This window comes from Sminthopsis crassicaudata, chromosome 2, assembly GCF_048593235.1.
Source record: "Sminthopsis crassicaudata isolate SCR6 chromosome 2, ASM4859323v1, whole genome shotgun sequence".
In the NCBI taxonomy this organism is placed as follows: domain Eukaryota; kingdom Metazoa; phylum Chordata; class Mammalia; order Dasyuromorphia; family Dasyuridae; genus Sminthopsis; species Sminthopsis crassicaudata.
The window spans coordinates 459,998,811-460,016,792 of record NC_133618.1 but is presented as its reverse complement, the minus strand read 5'-3'; the positions used below and the strand labels follow the sequence as shown (position 1 = coordinate 460,016,792).

General features: G+C 38.7%; 1 protein-coding gene across 1 annotated transcript in view; it reads left to right on the top strand.

Annotated features, from left to right (window-relative positions):
* Positions 1-17,982, top strand: part of BRINP1 (BMP/retinoic acid inducible neural specific 1) — a 167,890-nt gene that overhangs the window by 130,334 nt on the left and 19,574 nt on the right. Inside the window, exons 6-7 of the mRNA XM_074292911.1 lie at positions 10,288-10,524; positions 13,426-13,648. Of these exons, the coding sequence (XP_074149012.1) occupies positions 10,288-10,524; positions 13,426-13,648 (460 nt within the window). The remainder of the gene's footprint in view (positions 1-10,287; positions 10,525-13,425; positions 13,649-17,982) is intronic.

Below are 17,982 nucleotides of genomic sequence, written 5' to 3'. Positions count from 1 at the left end.
TAAAAAAAGCATCTATCTCAAAGGATTATTGTGAGGATCAATGAAATCACAAATGTAAAATGCTCTTGCAAATTTTAAAATTCTACATACTAGCTATTGACCACTTTTTTTCTTCCTTAATATGCTTTCTTCTTGAAATTTTAATAACAGTGCTCTCTCTTGGTTCTCCTCTTAGTTGAATGGACTTCTGCAGTTTGCTTTGCTAATTCGACATGTCCCCCAAAGCTAACTATACCAGTCTTTCCTCATTTTTCTTTCTACTCTCCCAAACTTGCTCATCTCAACAGTTCCATTGGCTTTCCATCTTTCTTCAGATGACTTGATCTTTTTATCAAGTCAGACTCTGTCTCCTGCTTTCCTATTTCACATTCTGAATTGTCTGGCGGTATTGAACAGAATGTCCCATATCCATCTCAATCTCAGCATATCCAAAATAGAACTATCTTTTCCATCAACCTCTCCATTCTTCTGATTTTCCCTATTGCTGTCAAAGACTATCCAGTCACCTAGATTCCTCATATTCATTCCAGCCTAATAATCAAATAGTTGACAATTCTTTTAGCTTCCCATCCCTTATGTACCTTTCTTTCCCCCCTCTACACTAATTTGCTATCACTGTAGCTCAGATCTTCATCTCCTCTCTCTCCTCACTCCAATTTATCTTCCATACAGCTGACCAGGCAATTTTTTAAAGTGCATGTTGATCATTTCATAAACTCTCAAACAAATTACAGTGACTCCCAGCTGGCTCAAAAATCCATTATAAATTCTTCTGGCATTTAAAATACTTCACAACCTGGCACCTTCCCACCTTTCTAGTTTTCTTACATATTATTTCCTTTCTAACACTCTCAATCCAGGCAGATGTGACAATTTGTTGTTCTTCACAGAAAACCCTCCTCCAGTCTCTCTGTCTTTTTACTGTATGTTTTTCATGCCTGGAATGCACTCACTCTTCAATTCTTTATTCTGTTCAGATCTACTTGCCTTCTCAATTCAGTTCAAATGCCACTTTAAAAATGAAGTTTTTCCTGCTTAAGAGATAGAGAATATGTATGTATATGTACATAGAGAGAGAGAATATATATATATATATGTATATATATATATATATATTAAATTAGGTGCTACAATATATTATTATCTATTGCATAATAATTAATTCTCTCTGATTAGCTTGCAAGTTCTTTTAGGGTAGAGATAGTTTACTTTTGTCTATGTTACTACACTTATCGGGGGCCTGTCACATAATAGGAATTTAATAAAAGATTGTTGACCAGATGGGACCAAGTAAATATGTGAGCCATGTGACTTTCTCTGCTTACCCGTGGAAGGAGAAAAGAGCAGGAAAATGGTACTGAACTAGCTCTTCTTTAGACCTTCTAGAGTTCAGAACTCCCAAATTGAAGAACTTCACCAGCCTCACTCCTGAGATAACAGCGGTCACAAGTCTGCGCCCCTGTGTCCCGGCTGACCTGGGTGTTAAAATTGAGGGGATAGAGTTCTTCAGGGCACAGAACTGTCTGGCGGGATGGCAGGTACAATATGGCTTCTTCTGGCGTGGCCCTGGGAGACAGATTTACGGTAGCAGCCGGAGTGCAGTTGTACTGAATGGATTTTTGGAAGAGAGCAGGTTTTGAATTTAGAGGACTTGAGTTCAAATTCCAGCTGTCCTTTACTACCTGTGTGGGACCTTTGGCAACCACTTAACCTCTCTGGTCCCCAGGTCCTCCACCAAAAAATGAGGACATTAGACTAAATGACTAACCCTGAAATTTTCTTTCCTCTAAATCTGTGGCCCTTTTGATCTTAATGCTTCATAGCAGATAGAGGCCTGGGCCTGAAGCTAGGACGACTTGAATGCCAATGCAGCCTCAGATCCTGTGTGTGAGCCTGGGCAAGTCATTGTTAACCTCTGCTTCCCTCGGTTTTCTCATCTGTAAAGTGGAAATGAAAATAGCAGCTCCCTCCCAGAGTTGTTGTGAGGATCAAATTGTAATTGTAGCAGTATTTAATATAAATGCTAGCTGTTATTTTTATAAAAATGCATCCTTTTCCATTTTAATCTGTAACTACAAGAATAATATATTTATATGCTACAATAATTTCATGCATATATTGGGGGAGGAGGAGACCTTCTTATGGAAAAGCCATAGGCTGCCCTAGGAGATGGCAGCTTTTTCATCCCCGGAGGTCTGTGAGCAGAGTCTGGAAAACCACCAGTTAGGGTGTGAGAGAGGGGATTCCTTTCCCTCTCCCTTCTGACATTCTGTGGCTCTGTGATCTGGACCTTAACCAACCCCGCGTCCTACTCCCTTCCAGAAGGAAGGCAAACAAGTGGTCTCCTGAAATTGCGAGAGCCCCGTGGCTGCCTGTCTCCCGTCCCCACAGCGTAAATGACCCATCACGGAGCCAGGAGTGAACTTCTGAATGAGATCACAGCCTTTTCGCCCTTTCTGCACAGTTTCACCCGGTGAATTATTGTCTTATTTCCATTCCACTCCAATGAGCTGTCAGCGATGGATACTGTAATTCAGCGCAATAGAAACACAAACAGATGGGTAATTGACCTGCGTGCCTTCATTACACTGGAGTTCAGTGCTGCTGTTCCAGCCATAAAGTCCTTTATCTGCCAGTCTGAAATCCCTGGGCCTTTGTGGGGAAGGAGAGCAGGCTGGGCGGCTTGCGGGCAGGGCCCCCGGAGTGATTACTCCCTCTGCCTCGTGCGTTTCACAAACCGACAGAATCTGACAGGCAGAACTTACCAGGTACACGGCAGCAGCTGGGAGTCCTAGAGGGCTTGGCGATGTCTACGGGGGGCTGCATTCTGCTGCTCTAATGGGAGAGAAAAATATTTATCTTCCATCACAGGAGGATCTTTTTTTCCTTCTTCGTCTCCCTCATCTGGCACGGTCTGCCGCTCCTTGATTCCAGAAGAGAATGTGCATTTAGCTCCTTATGAAATAGGTCAGGAAACAAACTATTTAGTCAGGAAAGATTTATCAGGCCCCGACAGGGAGGGCGCCCCCGCGGAGGAGCTTCGGGCAGTGTGGAGAAGGGGCAGTGTGGCAGAGCGTTTGCCTGAGCTTGGAGTCAGAGCTGGGGCAGAATCCAGACTCGGTTCCTCACCACTTGTCTGACCTTGAAGAAAGTCACTTCATCGCGGAAGGACCTTAGCTGTCTCATCTACAGAATGAAGGGACTGCCTTTGGTCTTTAGGGCCCTTCTTGGTCCGAATTCTGTGATGTGGCAAGGTCTCCACCTTGAGGGGGCTTTCAGTGAGCCGTCATGGTCTTGCGTGGCTCCAGACATTTTTCAGGCTCTTCTAAGAAGATAAATTCAGAATCACCAGTCCAATCCCCTCATTTTACCTGAGAATAAATCTAGGCCTGTGGAAAGGAAGGGATTTGCCCAAGATCCTACATCTGATAAATGACAAAAGGGACAGCCTCAAACTGGGAATTCTGATTCTGTCTTGGGCTCAGGAGATATTCCCCAAGAATACTTTCTCCGTCTGAGCTTTAAAACTAAACCAGACTGGTACAGGGCCAGAGCCCGTGTGCTCTGAGGGCGGTCCCATCTTCAGAGCTGTGACTCAGTTTCCATTTTTGATGCTGTTTAATTTCAAAATCCATCAGGCCCTATCCCTGTTGTTATTTACCAAACATTCACTAACTGTCTGACCTGTCTGATCTGTCCTAATATACCTTGAAGTCTAGGTTTAAATATACGACCCAGACACATGATACAATGGAATGTATGATCAACGGTTACCTCATTTTAGTGAGACCCTAAGTGGCAAAGGAGGTCAGAAGTGTGATGATGAGTACATGCAAAAGTAATCTGGGAGCAAGGGACTGCAGGGACGAAGGCTATACTGACCCGTTCTGGAAAATTGTTAGAATGATTCTAGAAAAGCTTGTACACGTGTGCCTGAATTTGAGTAATTTTGTAATTTTGAGGAGCTAGGCAGAAAATTGTCTTCTATCTCAGAAAGGGGTAGCTATAACAGAAGGAAAAGACCCCTTTTGGGGTGATGGAAAGAGCTTTGGACTAAGAGGTAGAAGATTTAGGACAAAATTCCAATTGGGAAATCTTAAGCAAATTGCTTTTTAAGTCTGATAAAGAGTGTCATTATTCAGACAGCATAGAGGCATTGTACCCAGAATCACCAAGGCCTGAATTCAATTCCTGCCTCAGATTCTTGTTAGTTTTGTGACCTAGGCAAGTCAATTAATCACTGTCTGCCTCAGTTTCCTTATTTACAAAATGGGATAATAATAGTACCCACCTTCTTGGATTACTATAAAAATCAAATGGAATAATAATGTCATATGGGTTTAGAGACATCTAGAATTGCAGTGGATAGAGTGCTGGGAGTCAGGATGTTCTGAGTTCAAATTTGGCCTCAGACACGCCAGTTAACCTTTTTTGCTTCAGTTTCCTCAATTGTAAAAGGAGTTTTATTTGTTCTTCATTCTCAGAGAGGGTCCATGACATCAGAAGGGTAATGTCTTGACTTGTAAATGATGAAGATTTAATGTGCAGTTTCTTCTCCAGAGTCATCAGTGGCAAGACATAAGACACCTTGTGATGGCCCCAGATGCAATGGGAGATGACCTTTTTAAGCTCAAGTCTTTCCCAGGTTTCAGTTTGTCTGAGGCTACACCCATTCAGTAATTAAAGGTTGGGTTAGATGACCTACTTTGTCCTCACAAAAGAATCAACCTGGAAGGGGAAGACCCTTAGAGTTTCTGGCCAGAACAGAAACAATTGCCATTTATTCTGTAAAAATAAGCTGGAGAATGAAATGGCAAACCACTCCACTATCTTTGCCAACAAAGCTCCAAATGGGATCACAAAGAGTCAAATATAAGTGAAATAAGTGTTAAAAATAAGAATGTGATGCAGGGAATAGAGTTCTGGTCTAGGAGACAGGAAGGTCTGAGTTCAAATGTAACCTCAGAACTTATTAGCTGTGTGACCTTGAAAAAATTGCATCAATTTTTTGCCTCAGTTTCCTCAACTGTGAAATGGAGAAATAGGGATTTTGTGAATATATAAGGGAGGATTTGTAAAATGCATAACACTATAGATGGCACATAGTAGGTACTATATAAATGTTTCTTCTTTTCCTTTTCCTTACTTTTCCCTTGGTCAAACTAAAGTGATCAGAATGGAAAGGGGGCATGCTATGTCAGGATCAGGCATAGAAGGATTAAATATATTTTTTCCATATATCAAGTCCTAACAGTCACTGTGTGAGGTAATAAGAAGAAAGAAACATAAAGTTATGGCCCTCTTCTTAATTTTCACACATCTCCCATTGCCCACACATCCTGCATATTGAAGGCATCACATTTAAAATTCTAAGTAGAGAGAAAAAATAAAAAACAAAAAAAAAATCCATATGTTCAGTGTGGGTGAGTTGATTTTGAAATGAAAACCAGAATTTTTGTAAGTCCTACCAATTGTGCAGTGGAATCTATAACCTTCACAAAAGAGCGGCCTTATTTTTTTTTTTTTTACATCCTTTGTAACTCATGTGGGCACCAGATCTGGATCCAAGTTCTCATTTTCCTATCTACTTATTAGCTGTATGAACTTAGGTAAATCCCTTGCCCTGTCTGGATTGACACCCCCTCATCTGTGAAATGAAGATAATTAACCTTGAATTACCAAACACAGGGTTATTTTGAAGAGAATAAACCTTAAAGCATTGGAAACATGACATGTTATTTGCATATGGGTTATTATTCCATAAATTTGAATTATTACTTGCATATAAGCAAATATGGAATAATGTGTGTACGTACATGTGTGATTCCTTGGGAGCTACAGAGAACAAAATATCCCACAGCACACAGCAGCTGGATATCCACACAACAGGGATTCTATGGGCCAAATTCTGCCCCAAGATATTTATGACTCCCATTGAAATGGGAAAGAGGAACGAGGAGCCAATATATGAGGGCAGAACTGGGCTTCTTTGTTGAACACAGGTGACTGAGAGAAGTCTTTGGCCATGGCTGCTTGTGAATCCCTGCTGCTAACAAAATAGTTATGTAACTTTCAACAGTTAATGACATTTTGCAGAAAAGTACTTTCTAATTGCCTCTGTCTTCATTATTCTCTTTCAAAATTACCCAAGAGATCCTGCCTCAGAGCCGCGGAGGCATGGACAGAGTTTCCGTTTTTAAAGAGAAGCCTGTTTGTGTTACAACTGCTCATAAAAAAGCCCCCAATGCCAAGCCTTTTCTGTCTTTTTTTCCTACAGTTACATTAAACATAGAAGGTAATACCGTTTTTTGAATCCTTGCCAAACTAAGAGATGATTTGATGCATTTTTCTAAAAACTTGCTCAAGTTCCTTTTGGGCTGAAACCAAGAATAGAAAATGTTCTCCCCACACACAGGGGATAGAGAAAATGATGAGCAAGCACATGGAAATAGAACAGCAGCATGGTAAAGTAGAAAGAACCTTGGTCTTGAAATAGAGAAACTTGGGCTGACACTCCTGCTAATAAGCCTTGGTTTTCCCATCTGAAAAAATGGGAAGAATTAATCCTTTCATTGCCTGCCTCTTAAAGGTACTGTTTTTAGGGGGCAAGGTGTCCTTTATCACTTAGAAAATCATTAATATGATTAAGATTATGACTATTAAATGAAGTTAAAAAAGATGAGAGTCCTCCATACTATTCTGTATGAATGAATAAAGATACAAATAATTTGTTATGGAATGGAAAGAATGGAGTAGAGGTGGGGCTGAAGGTTCTCAGAATTGGAAACAGTGAATTTTGGAAGCCAGACCATAATCCTAAATCTTCTATGAGGAAAGTTTCCTATAGGTAGTTGATTTATCTAGATTCCATTCATTTACTTGGTATTGCTTTATTACTTCTCACTACTGAGTTCAAAGCACTGGGCAGAGGGTGTAGGATAAAGAAGATGGATCATAGCAAAACCTGAAAGAGAAATAGGGAAGAAGAGACTATTGGAGAGATAGATGAGTAGAGGAGAAGAAAAGGGTGGGAAGAAAAGAAGAGAATCAAAGCACATCAGGAAGAAAATAGCCAAGTCCCATGTGGATTCAGTTATCCCTGGGATATTGTCAATGGTCCTCAGATTCGCAGGGACATTCTCAGGTCATCCCTGGAAATTTGTCTTTAACTTCTACTCACCTCACCATGTAGGAGGAAACTAAATGGGTCCCTCCTCTGATGCATTCTGACAAATCACTTGATTTCTTAGTGCTCTAAGTAACTCTCTACTGGTAGAAAGAATTTCCGTACCTGTTTCTTCCCAGGTCTAGTTTATATCTCTATATTCATTTATGTTTGGGTCTTATTATCCTAATAGATTGTCTTTAGAAATCTCTTTGGCTTCCAACATTCATTGTCTCCAATTCTGAGCCCCTTCAGGCCCAGCTCTATCCCCTTCTCTCCCTTCAGTTACTGATTATTTTTATCCTTGTCCATTTAGGCAGAATAGTATAGAAGAATATCATCTTTTCTTTATGTCTTTATATAATCATCATCATCATCACTTTCTAGGTGATAAGAAGAGTAGGGACACAGTTAAAGTTTTTTTTTGATGATGTCATATTCCTAGGATGCACACTCATTAAGTGCTAGTTAGGTAAGTTTTCAGGAAATTGTTGGGTAACTCCCACTGACCTATTTTTTGATTGTCAATACTCTTTGCCTCTCAAGAGACTGTATTGGCTATTCTTAAAACACACCATATACTGTATGCTACTGCCTATATCTGGAATGTCTTTTCCCTACTTAATTCTAAAGCCCAAATCAAAAGCCATCTTCTCCATGAAGCCTTCTCTAAAACACTGAATCAATAAAAATCTCCCCTTTTGAAAGTTCCTAAGTGGTCTTTTGTTTCGTATCACTCTAATGTACTTATTGCACAACAGTATATATTATAAAAATTGACTAGATTTCTTATCCATCTTCTAGTCTGTAAAGTCCATGAAAGCAAAAAATTATGCCTTATTTAAACTTTGTATATCTCCCAATGACTGACACAATGATCTGAACTTATTATATGTTTAACAAAAAAAAAAAAAATATTATCATACATTTTCCAAACATCTTAAACAGCAGAATACAGTGGATCCTTAAGAAGCATTGGCATCAGAAGTTTCCTGATCTCTGGTCTTTGATAATAGGGGAACATAAACTCTTCTATGCTATATATTCTTGCCTAGAACTGCTTTATGCATCAAAATGTGAGTGGCAATAAAAGGAGAGGGAGTAGTTATTGTGCATTTTCTTGGGCAAGATGTCTTGGGCTGCAAAAAGAATCTGTTTCAAAATATTATATATAGTTTATATAAGGTACTTGGTTGTTGCTTAAGTTCTATACTGAGCAAGCTTTCATAGCAGTGTTAAATATCTCCTCAGAATCATCCTGGAAAGTGATTTTCCTTTCTCAATAGCTATGCCTGAGAAGTTTAAGGTTTAAGCTACTAGAGAAAGTACAAGAGTTGAATCAGGAAAATCTAAAACCAAATCTTGCCATAGAGAATCATTAGTTATTCTGGGGTGTTTTATTAACTTCTCTCAACCTTGGCTTCCTCATATATAAAATGAGAGGTACCACACAGGGTTTTAATAATGGTAAAATTTGGCTAGCTATTAACAAGTTTAAAAAATTCAGATCCAGGCCTGATTTTTTTAAAAGATAATTAGGATTTAGTGACTCGACCAAGGGCATACAGATGGTATCTGAGGTTGGATTTAGGTCTTCCTGACTCTGGGGTCAGTGATCTATCTACTATGCCACCTAACTATCCCCAGACCTGATTTTTTTTTTTTTTTTGATGAGGCAATTGAGATTCAGTGACTTGACCAAGGTCACATAGCCATGAATTGTTAAGTGTCTGAGCCTGAATCTGAACTCAGGACCTTCTAAATCCAGGGCTAGTGCTCTATCCATTGTGCCATCTTGCTGTTTCCCCCTGATTTTTATTTATTTATTTATTTATTTTTTAATAATAGATTTATTAGTTTATTACAAAAACATTTAAATAGCAATGTAAATAAGTTAATAAAAGAATATTCTCACAATGTGAGGCCTTTCAATGAATGCATATATTTGTTGTTGTTTTGTCATTTGAATTGTAGCCAACTCTTTGGGACTCCAATATGAGGTTTTCTTAGCAAAGTTATTAGAATGATTTGCCATTTCCTTCTCCAGCTCATTTTACAGATGAAGAAATTGAGACAAATAGGATTAAGTAATTTACTCAGGGTCACATAGCTAGTAAATGTCTAAGGCTGATTTGAACTCAGGTTTTCCTGACTCCAAGCCCAGAGCTCTACCTACTATATCACTTATGAATGCATATATTCAATAAGAAAAGTATCTTTACAGGTATTATACATGTAATAACCACAAATGGAGATCCAGACATGAGGGTATGCATATATAGGGAGCATTATAAGATACATGCATGAAGGGACAATACATGCCTCTGACACCTCCCCCTGATTTTTTAAAAAAACATTTTTATTTAAAGTTTTGAGTCCAAAATTCTCTCCTTTCTTCTCTTCCTTGTCCTTGAGATGATAATCAATGATATATGTTGTACATATGTAATCATGTAAAATATTTCCCTCTTAGTCATTTTGTATAAGAAGACTTGAACAAAAGAAAAAAAAAAGTGAAAAATAGCATACTCCAGTCTATATTCAATCAGTACCTCAGTTCTTTCTCTGGAGCATGACAGAATGCTTCAACATCAGTCCTTTGGGATTTTCTTGGATCTTGTATTGCTGAGAATACTTAATCATTTACAGTTCTTCATTGAACAATATTGCTGCTACTTTGTATACAATCTTTTCTGTTTCTACTCTCTTCACTATGCATCAGTTCATGTAAATCTTTCTAGATTTTTCAGAAGTTATCCTGCTCATTTCTTGTAGTACAATAATATTCCAGTACAATCATATACTATGGTCTGTTTACCTATTTTCAATGGGCATCCCTTTGTTTCCAATTCCTAGGTGTTGTAAAAAAAAAAAAAAAAATTATCCATGAAGAACAAGGATATTGCATAGTAAGTAGAATTGGAATGAACATGGTTGAAAAAGATGTCTCTCTTGGGCCTCCACAGTGCTTAAATTTTGGTCCATCCCAAAAGATTTCAATTATAACAACAGATGAAATCTGGCAGCCTTGAGTCCCAGTGTATTAGCTTTTTTGATAGTTAATGAAGTAACTTTGTTTAATGTCCTTTTTCTCCCTTCTGCCCTTTTATGTTCTCATGCAGGTCTTCAGATAATCTTCCCTCAGTATCTACAAGAGAAATTTGTCCAGTCAGCCTTGAGTTACATAATGTGCAATGGGGAGGGAGAGTATGTGTGTAAGAACAGCCAGTGCCGATGTCAGTGTGCGGAGGAATTCCCACAGTGCAACTGCCCAATCACTGACATTCAGATCATGGAGTATACCTTGGCCAACATGGCCAAATCTTGGACAGAAGCCTATAAGGACCTGGAGAATTCAGGTAAGGAGCCTACCATCTGATGACCTTGTGATGTTCCATGTCTGTGTGTATGTATGTGTGTGTGTCTGTCTGTCTGTCTGTGAGAGACAGAGAGACAAAGACAGAGGGAAGGAAGGAGAGAGAGGGAAGGGGGAGACAGAGAGAGATAAATAGAAAGATGATAGATATTTAGAGAGAGAGAGAGAGAGAGAGAGAGAGAGAGAGAGAGAGAGAGAGAGAGAGAGAATGTGTGAGAGAGAGACAGAAAAAAACACCTAAACAGAGAGACACACAGAGAGGGAGGAAGAAGGAGAAAGGGAGGGAGGTGAACGAGAGAGATATAGAATCACTGTAACAGTGACAACAACAAAAATGTAACATCCAACAGTCACCAAAACTAAAATAAGCTCTGGATGAAGATAGCAAATGATCTCCAAATCTTCCTTGGAGAACAAGAACATTTCAGAATATTTCCCTGTTTGTCAGGAAGGTAAAGATATTTATCAAAGGTAAAACAAGTAAATCCAATAGTAAAGTGTGGAACTAAGATCATTTGCCTTCTGACAAAGACCTCTTTTACTCCTGACTTCTAACCAAGACCATCCCTAGTGTCCTTTTCCATGTGTTCCCTTGGTGTCTTTAAAAGTTCAAAGACATAAATGACAAGTAATGGAATAGTTATTGTAAATAGTCCCAAGACTCACTGAACAAGAGCACAGTAATTCTGGTACTCTCTATATAAAAGCATTGTAAAGATCCCCATTCAATCTTGACTGTGCATAGCCTCTAACTATTTTAAAAAGATCAAAATAAGTCTAATGATGGGATGAAAAATTCTTTGCTTCCACAGCATGAGATATTCACACCCCTGTTTGGAGAGCAAATCAAAATACATAGAAGAGTGCAAAGTGCTCTATATTACTGATGAGGTTAGAGTAAGGAGTAATTTTTCTCTTACAAAGTTCTGCCTGACTTGTGTTTGCACTGGTGCTTGGGGTGGCCAGGTGGAGTAGTTTGCATAACCTTCTCCATGGTTCTGATCACCTACTTAGCAATATGCACCATTTCCTCCAATTATAAGATTATCAGAATCTATATTTTAATACTCTATGTTCAAAATGTCCCTTCCATCTAGATCTAATAGCCTGTTTTAAATATTCTGTTACATATTCTATTGTTTACATTCCCTTCCCATTTAAGCATTCTATTTTCTGCAGTCTATTCTAAGGAGGTCTTTCCAGCTCTAATATTCAGTGTGTTGATATTTTAGTGTCCTAAGGGTCATTCTCACTCCAACATTCTGACTTTACATGCTATTGGCAATTTTACTTCTAGTTTATTTTTTTCAAGGTCACATTACTGGGGTAAAGCTGCTAATGTAAAATTATACAGAATTTGTGAAATGAAAAGGAGTCTGTGGCACAATTTATATTATGTTTTATTGTTGTTGATTCAAAAAAAAAAGGCATGTTTGTGAAAATAAAATTGTAGAAAAAAATTATGTCCTTATAACTCCTAGTTCTAGCCAAAGGGAGGCTGCATGCAAAATCTGGCTGGCTTCTCTGAATCAAATTCTTGGGAAGAAAGAGAAACCACTTTGGGTGGGGAAAGACAAGAAGATGAGAAGCCAAGTATTAAGCTGAATAGACCACTTAGATGACTTATGCATTGTGCCTGCTTCCCACAAGGACATTCATTCTCTAATGCCCATGTATGTATCAATTGAAAACAGCATCGCCCATTAAGAAGAGAAATCCATATATGCATCTGTGGTTTGATTTTTTTTCCCTTCTTTTTCTTTTCATTTTCAGCCTATAATAGCATTAACAGCTTCAACTCTGGGTAATTTCATCGGATTAATGGCCAACTACAGCTAAGGACTGTCAACTCCTCCCCCCAGGCAGAAATGACTTCATGTCCCCAAATGGTTAGGCTTAAACAGGACTCAGCTAAAACACACCCAGATTCAGAGACCTATTTATGCTTACTGAAGGATTCAGTAAGGAATCCTGCTTGATTGTTAGAGCAGGGATTTGAAGCCCTGGACTCCTGGATTTCCCCTCCCAATCTGCCATAAACTCTGAAGCCACAGAATAACTGCAAATAGATTAGAGGGAAACCTCAGTCTGTGACAACAAATGGGTCAGCTGCTGAATGGACTCAGAAAATTTTCATCAATAAAAATAGAGTGGAAGGAACCTAGGAAGTTTTAGTACTATTTACTTCTTTCAGGTGGGCTACTTAGGACTAATAGTCAACCTTTTTCATTCTAAGGGTCTGTAGGGATAGACAGGCATTCTACCCCTTAACCAAGTCACCCATCCCAATATTTTTGCGGGTCTAAGAATAAAAAGATCTTATAAACAACCAAATCTTGCTTTAATTTTAGCTCATTTTAGGTGATATCATATAGACATTGAGAAAAATTACTCAGATCTGCCATATTCAAAGTTTATTACTGCCATCTTGTTGCAACTACTTCTAGAATTTAAATGATACCCAAATCCTAATAAACCTTCAACATAAGAGCTGGAAAATAGCACTGTCCTAGAGACTTGGATTCAGGGTCTTCTACTAACTTGCTGTGGGATAATGGGTAACCATTTTCCTTCTCTGAACCTGTTTTCTCCTTTGCAAAATGAAGATGGATTAAATAATGTCAAAGGGTCCATCCAAACTCACATGGTCTGTGAGGCCTTTTGCATAATAAAAAAATAAAACTATCTCTTTTATGACCCCTGTACTTCTTAGGAAGTGGGGGAAAGTGCCAAAGAAGCTGGTAGGATGATTTCTATTAATGAGGGATTGTTATGTAACCTTACTTGCAAGCCTATTTTATGCAGTGATCCTTGTTATCATGTGGCTGTTTTTGGAGGTCATTTTCTGGTCTCATCCTTTTCATTTGGACGTGTTTTGCAACAGATGAATTTAAGTCATTCATGAAGAGGCTGCCTAATAACCACTTTCTGACCATTGGGAGCATCCACCAGCATTGGGGGAATGACTGGGATCTACAGAACCGCTACAAGTTGCTCCAGAGCTCCACTGAAGCTCAGAGACAGAAGATCCAGCGCACTGCCCGAAAACTCTTCGGCCTCAGCGTCCGCTGCCGCCACAACCCAAACCACCAGCTGCCAAGAGAAAGGTGAGCCCTCTCTTCTCCTCTCCCTGAAAGAGATCCAGGTTTGAGAGCAGTGGACCCTTCCATTGGAAAAGTTCTTGGAAGGAAAGGGCAGTGATGCCCTACTTTGAGAACCTCATGGCTTAGCCAGGTGGAATGAGTTCCACACTTGAAGGCAAAAATACTTGAGTTTAAATCCAGCTTCAGACAGATTATCAGCTCTATGATCCTGAGTCAATCACTTAACCTTTATTTTCTTTAGTTTCCTTATCTGTAAAATGGGATTAATAATAGTACCTGCCTCCCAAGGTTGCTGTAAGGATCAAATAAAATAATTGCAAAATATTTAGCACAATGCTTGCCCAGAGTAAGCACTATAGCTATTATTAGTATTATTATTAGGAATCATCAAGTTAAATAGCCTCATTTTATAGATTGAGGAAACTGAAGGCCATGGTGTGATTTGCTCAAGATCACAAAATGCGATGTAAATGCTATTAAAGGATGTATGATCAGGAATCCCTTGATAAAAATCCTGGGAAAGATTGGTTTGTTATCTTTTAAAATTTCTGAATTTGGAAACAGAGGCCCAAGTTGGAATCTCATACCTGTCACTCTTTAGTCTTATGTTCTTGGAGGAATGATTTGTATTCTCAGTCTCAGTTTCCTTAAATATAAAAGGATGAATCTGAGCTAGATAACATGCATAGAACTTTTCAACCTTAAAATTCTGCAGCTCTTAGATTCTCTGATGTTATGATCCACTAGCACCTTGAAACATATTTACTTCCTAGACTAGTTAATTAAGATCAGGGCCTGCACCAGACATTTTTACATCACAGGAAAACCTGGGACATTGTACAGCTACTGGGGGCTTGAAGCATTCACTCAGAACACTTTGACTTAGCAAAAAAAAAAAAAAAAAAAAATCTCTGAAGACCAAGGATTGCTGGATTGATTTGGCATTCAAAATGTGTGCATTTATTAAAAGTTGTATTAACAATGCCCTCAGTGATTGTCTGCTTTTCCTAATCCTAATTCTCTGCCATCTACTTTGGAGAAGAAATCATAATAACCGCAGGAGGAACGGTATATTAAAATAAAGTATACTTATTAGAGTAGATGGAAAAAGGAAATATCACAGACTACTAGAGGTGGGAGGGACTTGAGAAAATTGTCTAGTCTGATTTCTTTATTCTGAAGCCCATAAAAGCCCTGTGATACACCTATTTGCAAAGCTATTTAGTGGTAAGTCACAAACTTGAACCCAGTGCTCTTTTCACTACTAAACCACACAAGCTCCTTTAGAGATAGACAATTGACAGAATAAGATGCTGCTCATGAAGGAGAGGTTTTAGTTGGACTCTAAGCAATTGCAAGAAGCCATGGAGAGCTTGGATTAATGCCCAGGGAGGAAGAAACCATACTCACTTAGCAGTTGTTTCTTGCTCATTTCTGGCAGCTGGGAACTTACCTGGCTCTCTGTATGGAGGTTACCCATGGCCGGTGGCTTCTTGGCAAAGGTCAATAGTCCTGAGTTCCTGCCTTAGCTCTTCCCCTAAGTGTCTGTTTGAAAATGTACCAGATACTTCTGCTTTCAAGGCCTCAGTTTCATATTTTCTATTTTAAAGTGCTTTCCAGCTCCAACTTTACGCCTCTGTAGCTAGTTAGCTCTGTAAAGGAGACATTGATAGCTGGAGCTAATGAACAATTGGTCCAGTTCCCTCCAGAGCACATAATGACACTGGGGAAGTGTTGCCGATTCCACCGAGGGCCTGGCAGTGGGGCTGAGCGCGGCCTTGGTGTGCAGTGCTTCTGAGGACTGGCTCTAAAGATTTAATGAGCATTTCTCACTAAGGTAAGGAACCTCTCTGCTATTAAGAGGTGACAGCTGCAGGCACTGACACCAGAAACCTTTCACTGGGCCTGCTGGCTGAGCAAGTTAGCATTTGCAGATGAACTGCTCTTTTTCCCCCCACATCAATTTGATGCCTTTGCTGAAGGCTGTGAGAAATCGGGCCTGCTGGCCAGGTGCTGTTCACATCACCAAAGGGTAAGTAAATGTCTACCAGTTTGTCATTTAGCTCCTGAAGGTAGGTGAGCTATTTACAGCTCTTTAAAAAGATACTTTAGTGTAGCAGAAAAAACACTAGTCTCAGAGTCAGGAGACCTGAGTTCTAGGCCAGGCCCTGTCACTAAGTAGCTAAGTAACCTTGGACAAAACATTATCCCTCTGGGCTTCAGTTTCTCCATCTGTAAAATGAAAGGGTTGAACTTCATGTAATTTAACATTTGGTAATTTGCTCTCCAACTGAGGATACAAGGAGCAAACCTGTGAATTGTTAAAGAAAAATTAAATTCAGTAATTTAATTTGTTCCATGAAATATAGACTAAGGTCAGAAGAGATTCTATAAGGACAATTATTTGGCATTCTAAAAATTTAATCAACCAATCAATCGACAGACATTTGTATATGAGATATTCACTAGGTGCTGAGGATGCCAAGTTAAAATTACAATAATCTGTAGACTCAAAGATGTTCTTCCTATTGATATTTGTTCATTTCCTTTAATACACTATGTGCCAAGTTCTTTTTTAAATGCTGGGTTCACAAAGATAAATATAAAACAGCCCTAACCCTCAAAGAGTTTACATTCTCTTATAAGGAAACACATAAATATGAGAAAATAAATGTTAAAAATATAAATACATGCAAAATAACTATTTAAATATCTAATGGTGGGGCAACTAGGTTAATAGAGCACCAGTCCTGAAGTCAGGAGGATCTGAGTTCAAATCTGGCCCAGACACTTAACATTTCCTAGCTGTGTGACCTTGGGCAAGTCATTAACCTCAATTGTCTCAGCAAAAAAAAAAAAAAAAAAAAAATATATATATATATATATATATATATAAATAAAATGAGAAATGTACTAGATAGGAAGGTGATCAGAGAAAGTTGTTAAAGGAAACTGGGAGTCAGGAGGAGATGAAAATCCACACATGGTAGATGGCCTGGGCCAAGACACAGAGATGGTAAGAGAAGGAGAAGGAAACAAGCATGGCATGGAATCTGTACCAAGTAATTTTTACAAATAATATCTCATCTAATTTTCATATCAATACTGCAAAGTAGGTGCTATTATTATCCTCACTTTTCAGTCAAATTAACTAGGTCAAAAAAGAGATAATGTGTCTTGTCCAGGGCCACATAATTGTAAGTTCTGAAACTGGATTTGGTTTTTAAAAATATAATCCACAATATAATTGTCCTTCTGACTTTGGGCCTGTACCACCTCACTGTCCTAGAGAAAAGAGGATGAAGGAGAGAGATGTGATGGAGGTAAAATTGTCATGGCTTGGACGTTGGCTAGATGTATGGGAGGAGGGAGAAGGAAGATAACTCAAGATAAAAACTTTAGCAACTAGGAAGATGATGAGACAGATATAGTCAGCCCATCACTAAGTTTCTATCTGAAGTCTCCCTTCCCTCACCTTATGCTCCACTGACATAATGTTTGAGAACCTACTTAGTACTTTCTTGCTAAGGTAAGGCATTGAATGAAGAGTTTAGATGGAGAGTATATATTTTTATGTAGAGCTTTTATTCTAGAGGTAAATGGGTCTAAAGAGTTAAAAAATTCATATTTCAAAGTCAACTTCTTTTTTTCTCTTTCCAAATATGTCGATATAGCTATATAAGCTGTTATTTGTCCTTCATTAGTGAAGGGGATCATGGCCTCAGGGAGATAAAGTCATGACAAGTAAGTGAGTTGAATTTAAGTGAGGGAGAATTTGGGCAAAGTCACCAGCTTGACTTTCTCCTCCAGAGCCATCTGGGTCCAGTGGCAAGATATAGATCAAACTGGAGATGATCCTGGATGCAGTGGGAGATCTTGCTCTTTTTAATTCAAGGTCTTTACCAGGTCTCAGTTTGACTGAGGTGAATGTCCTTTCACTGATTAAGGCTAAAAGAGCTGAGGCAATCAGCATGATAAATGTGAAAATATTTATATAAAAATTGTACATGTTTAACATATATTGGACTATTCGCTATCTAGGAGAAAAATTTGGAACACAAGATTTTGCAAAGGTAAATGTTGAATACTATCTGCATATGTTTTGAAAATAAAAAGCTATTATTAAAAATAAAGAAGAAGAAAAAAAAGAATTGAGGCAAAGAATGGCCTCTTTTACCTACTTAAAAAAAAAATCCAATCTTGGAGGGAAAGACCCTCAGATATTCTGGCTACTACAAAAACAATTGCTATTTACATTCACTTTGTATCAATTTGGGCCCAAACAATGACCTGTTAGACTTGGTCTGGGACCTATTTTGACCAATCAATGAACTATA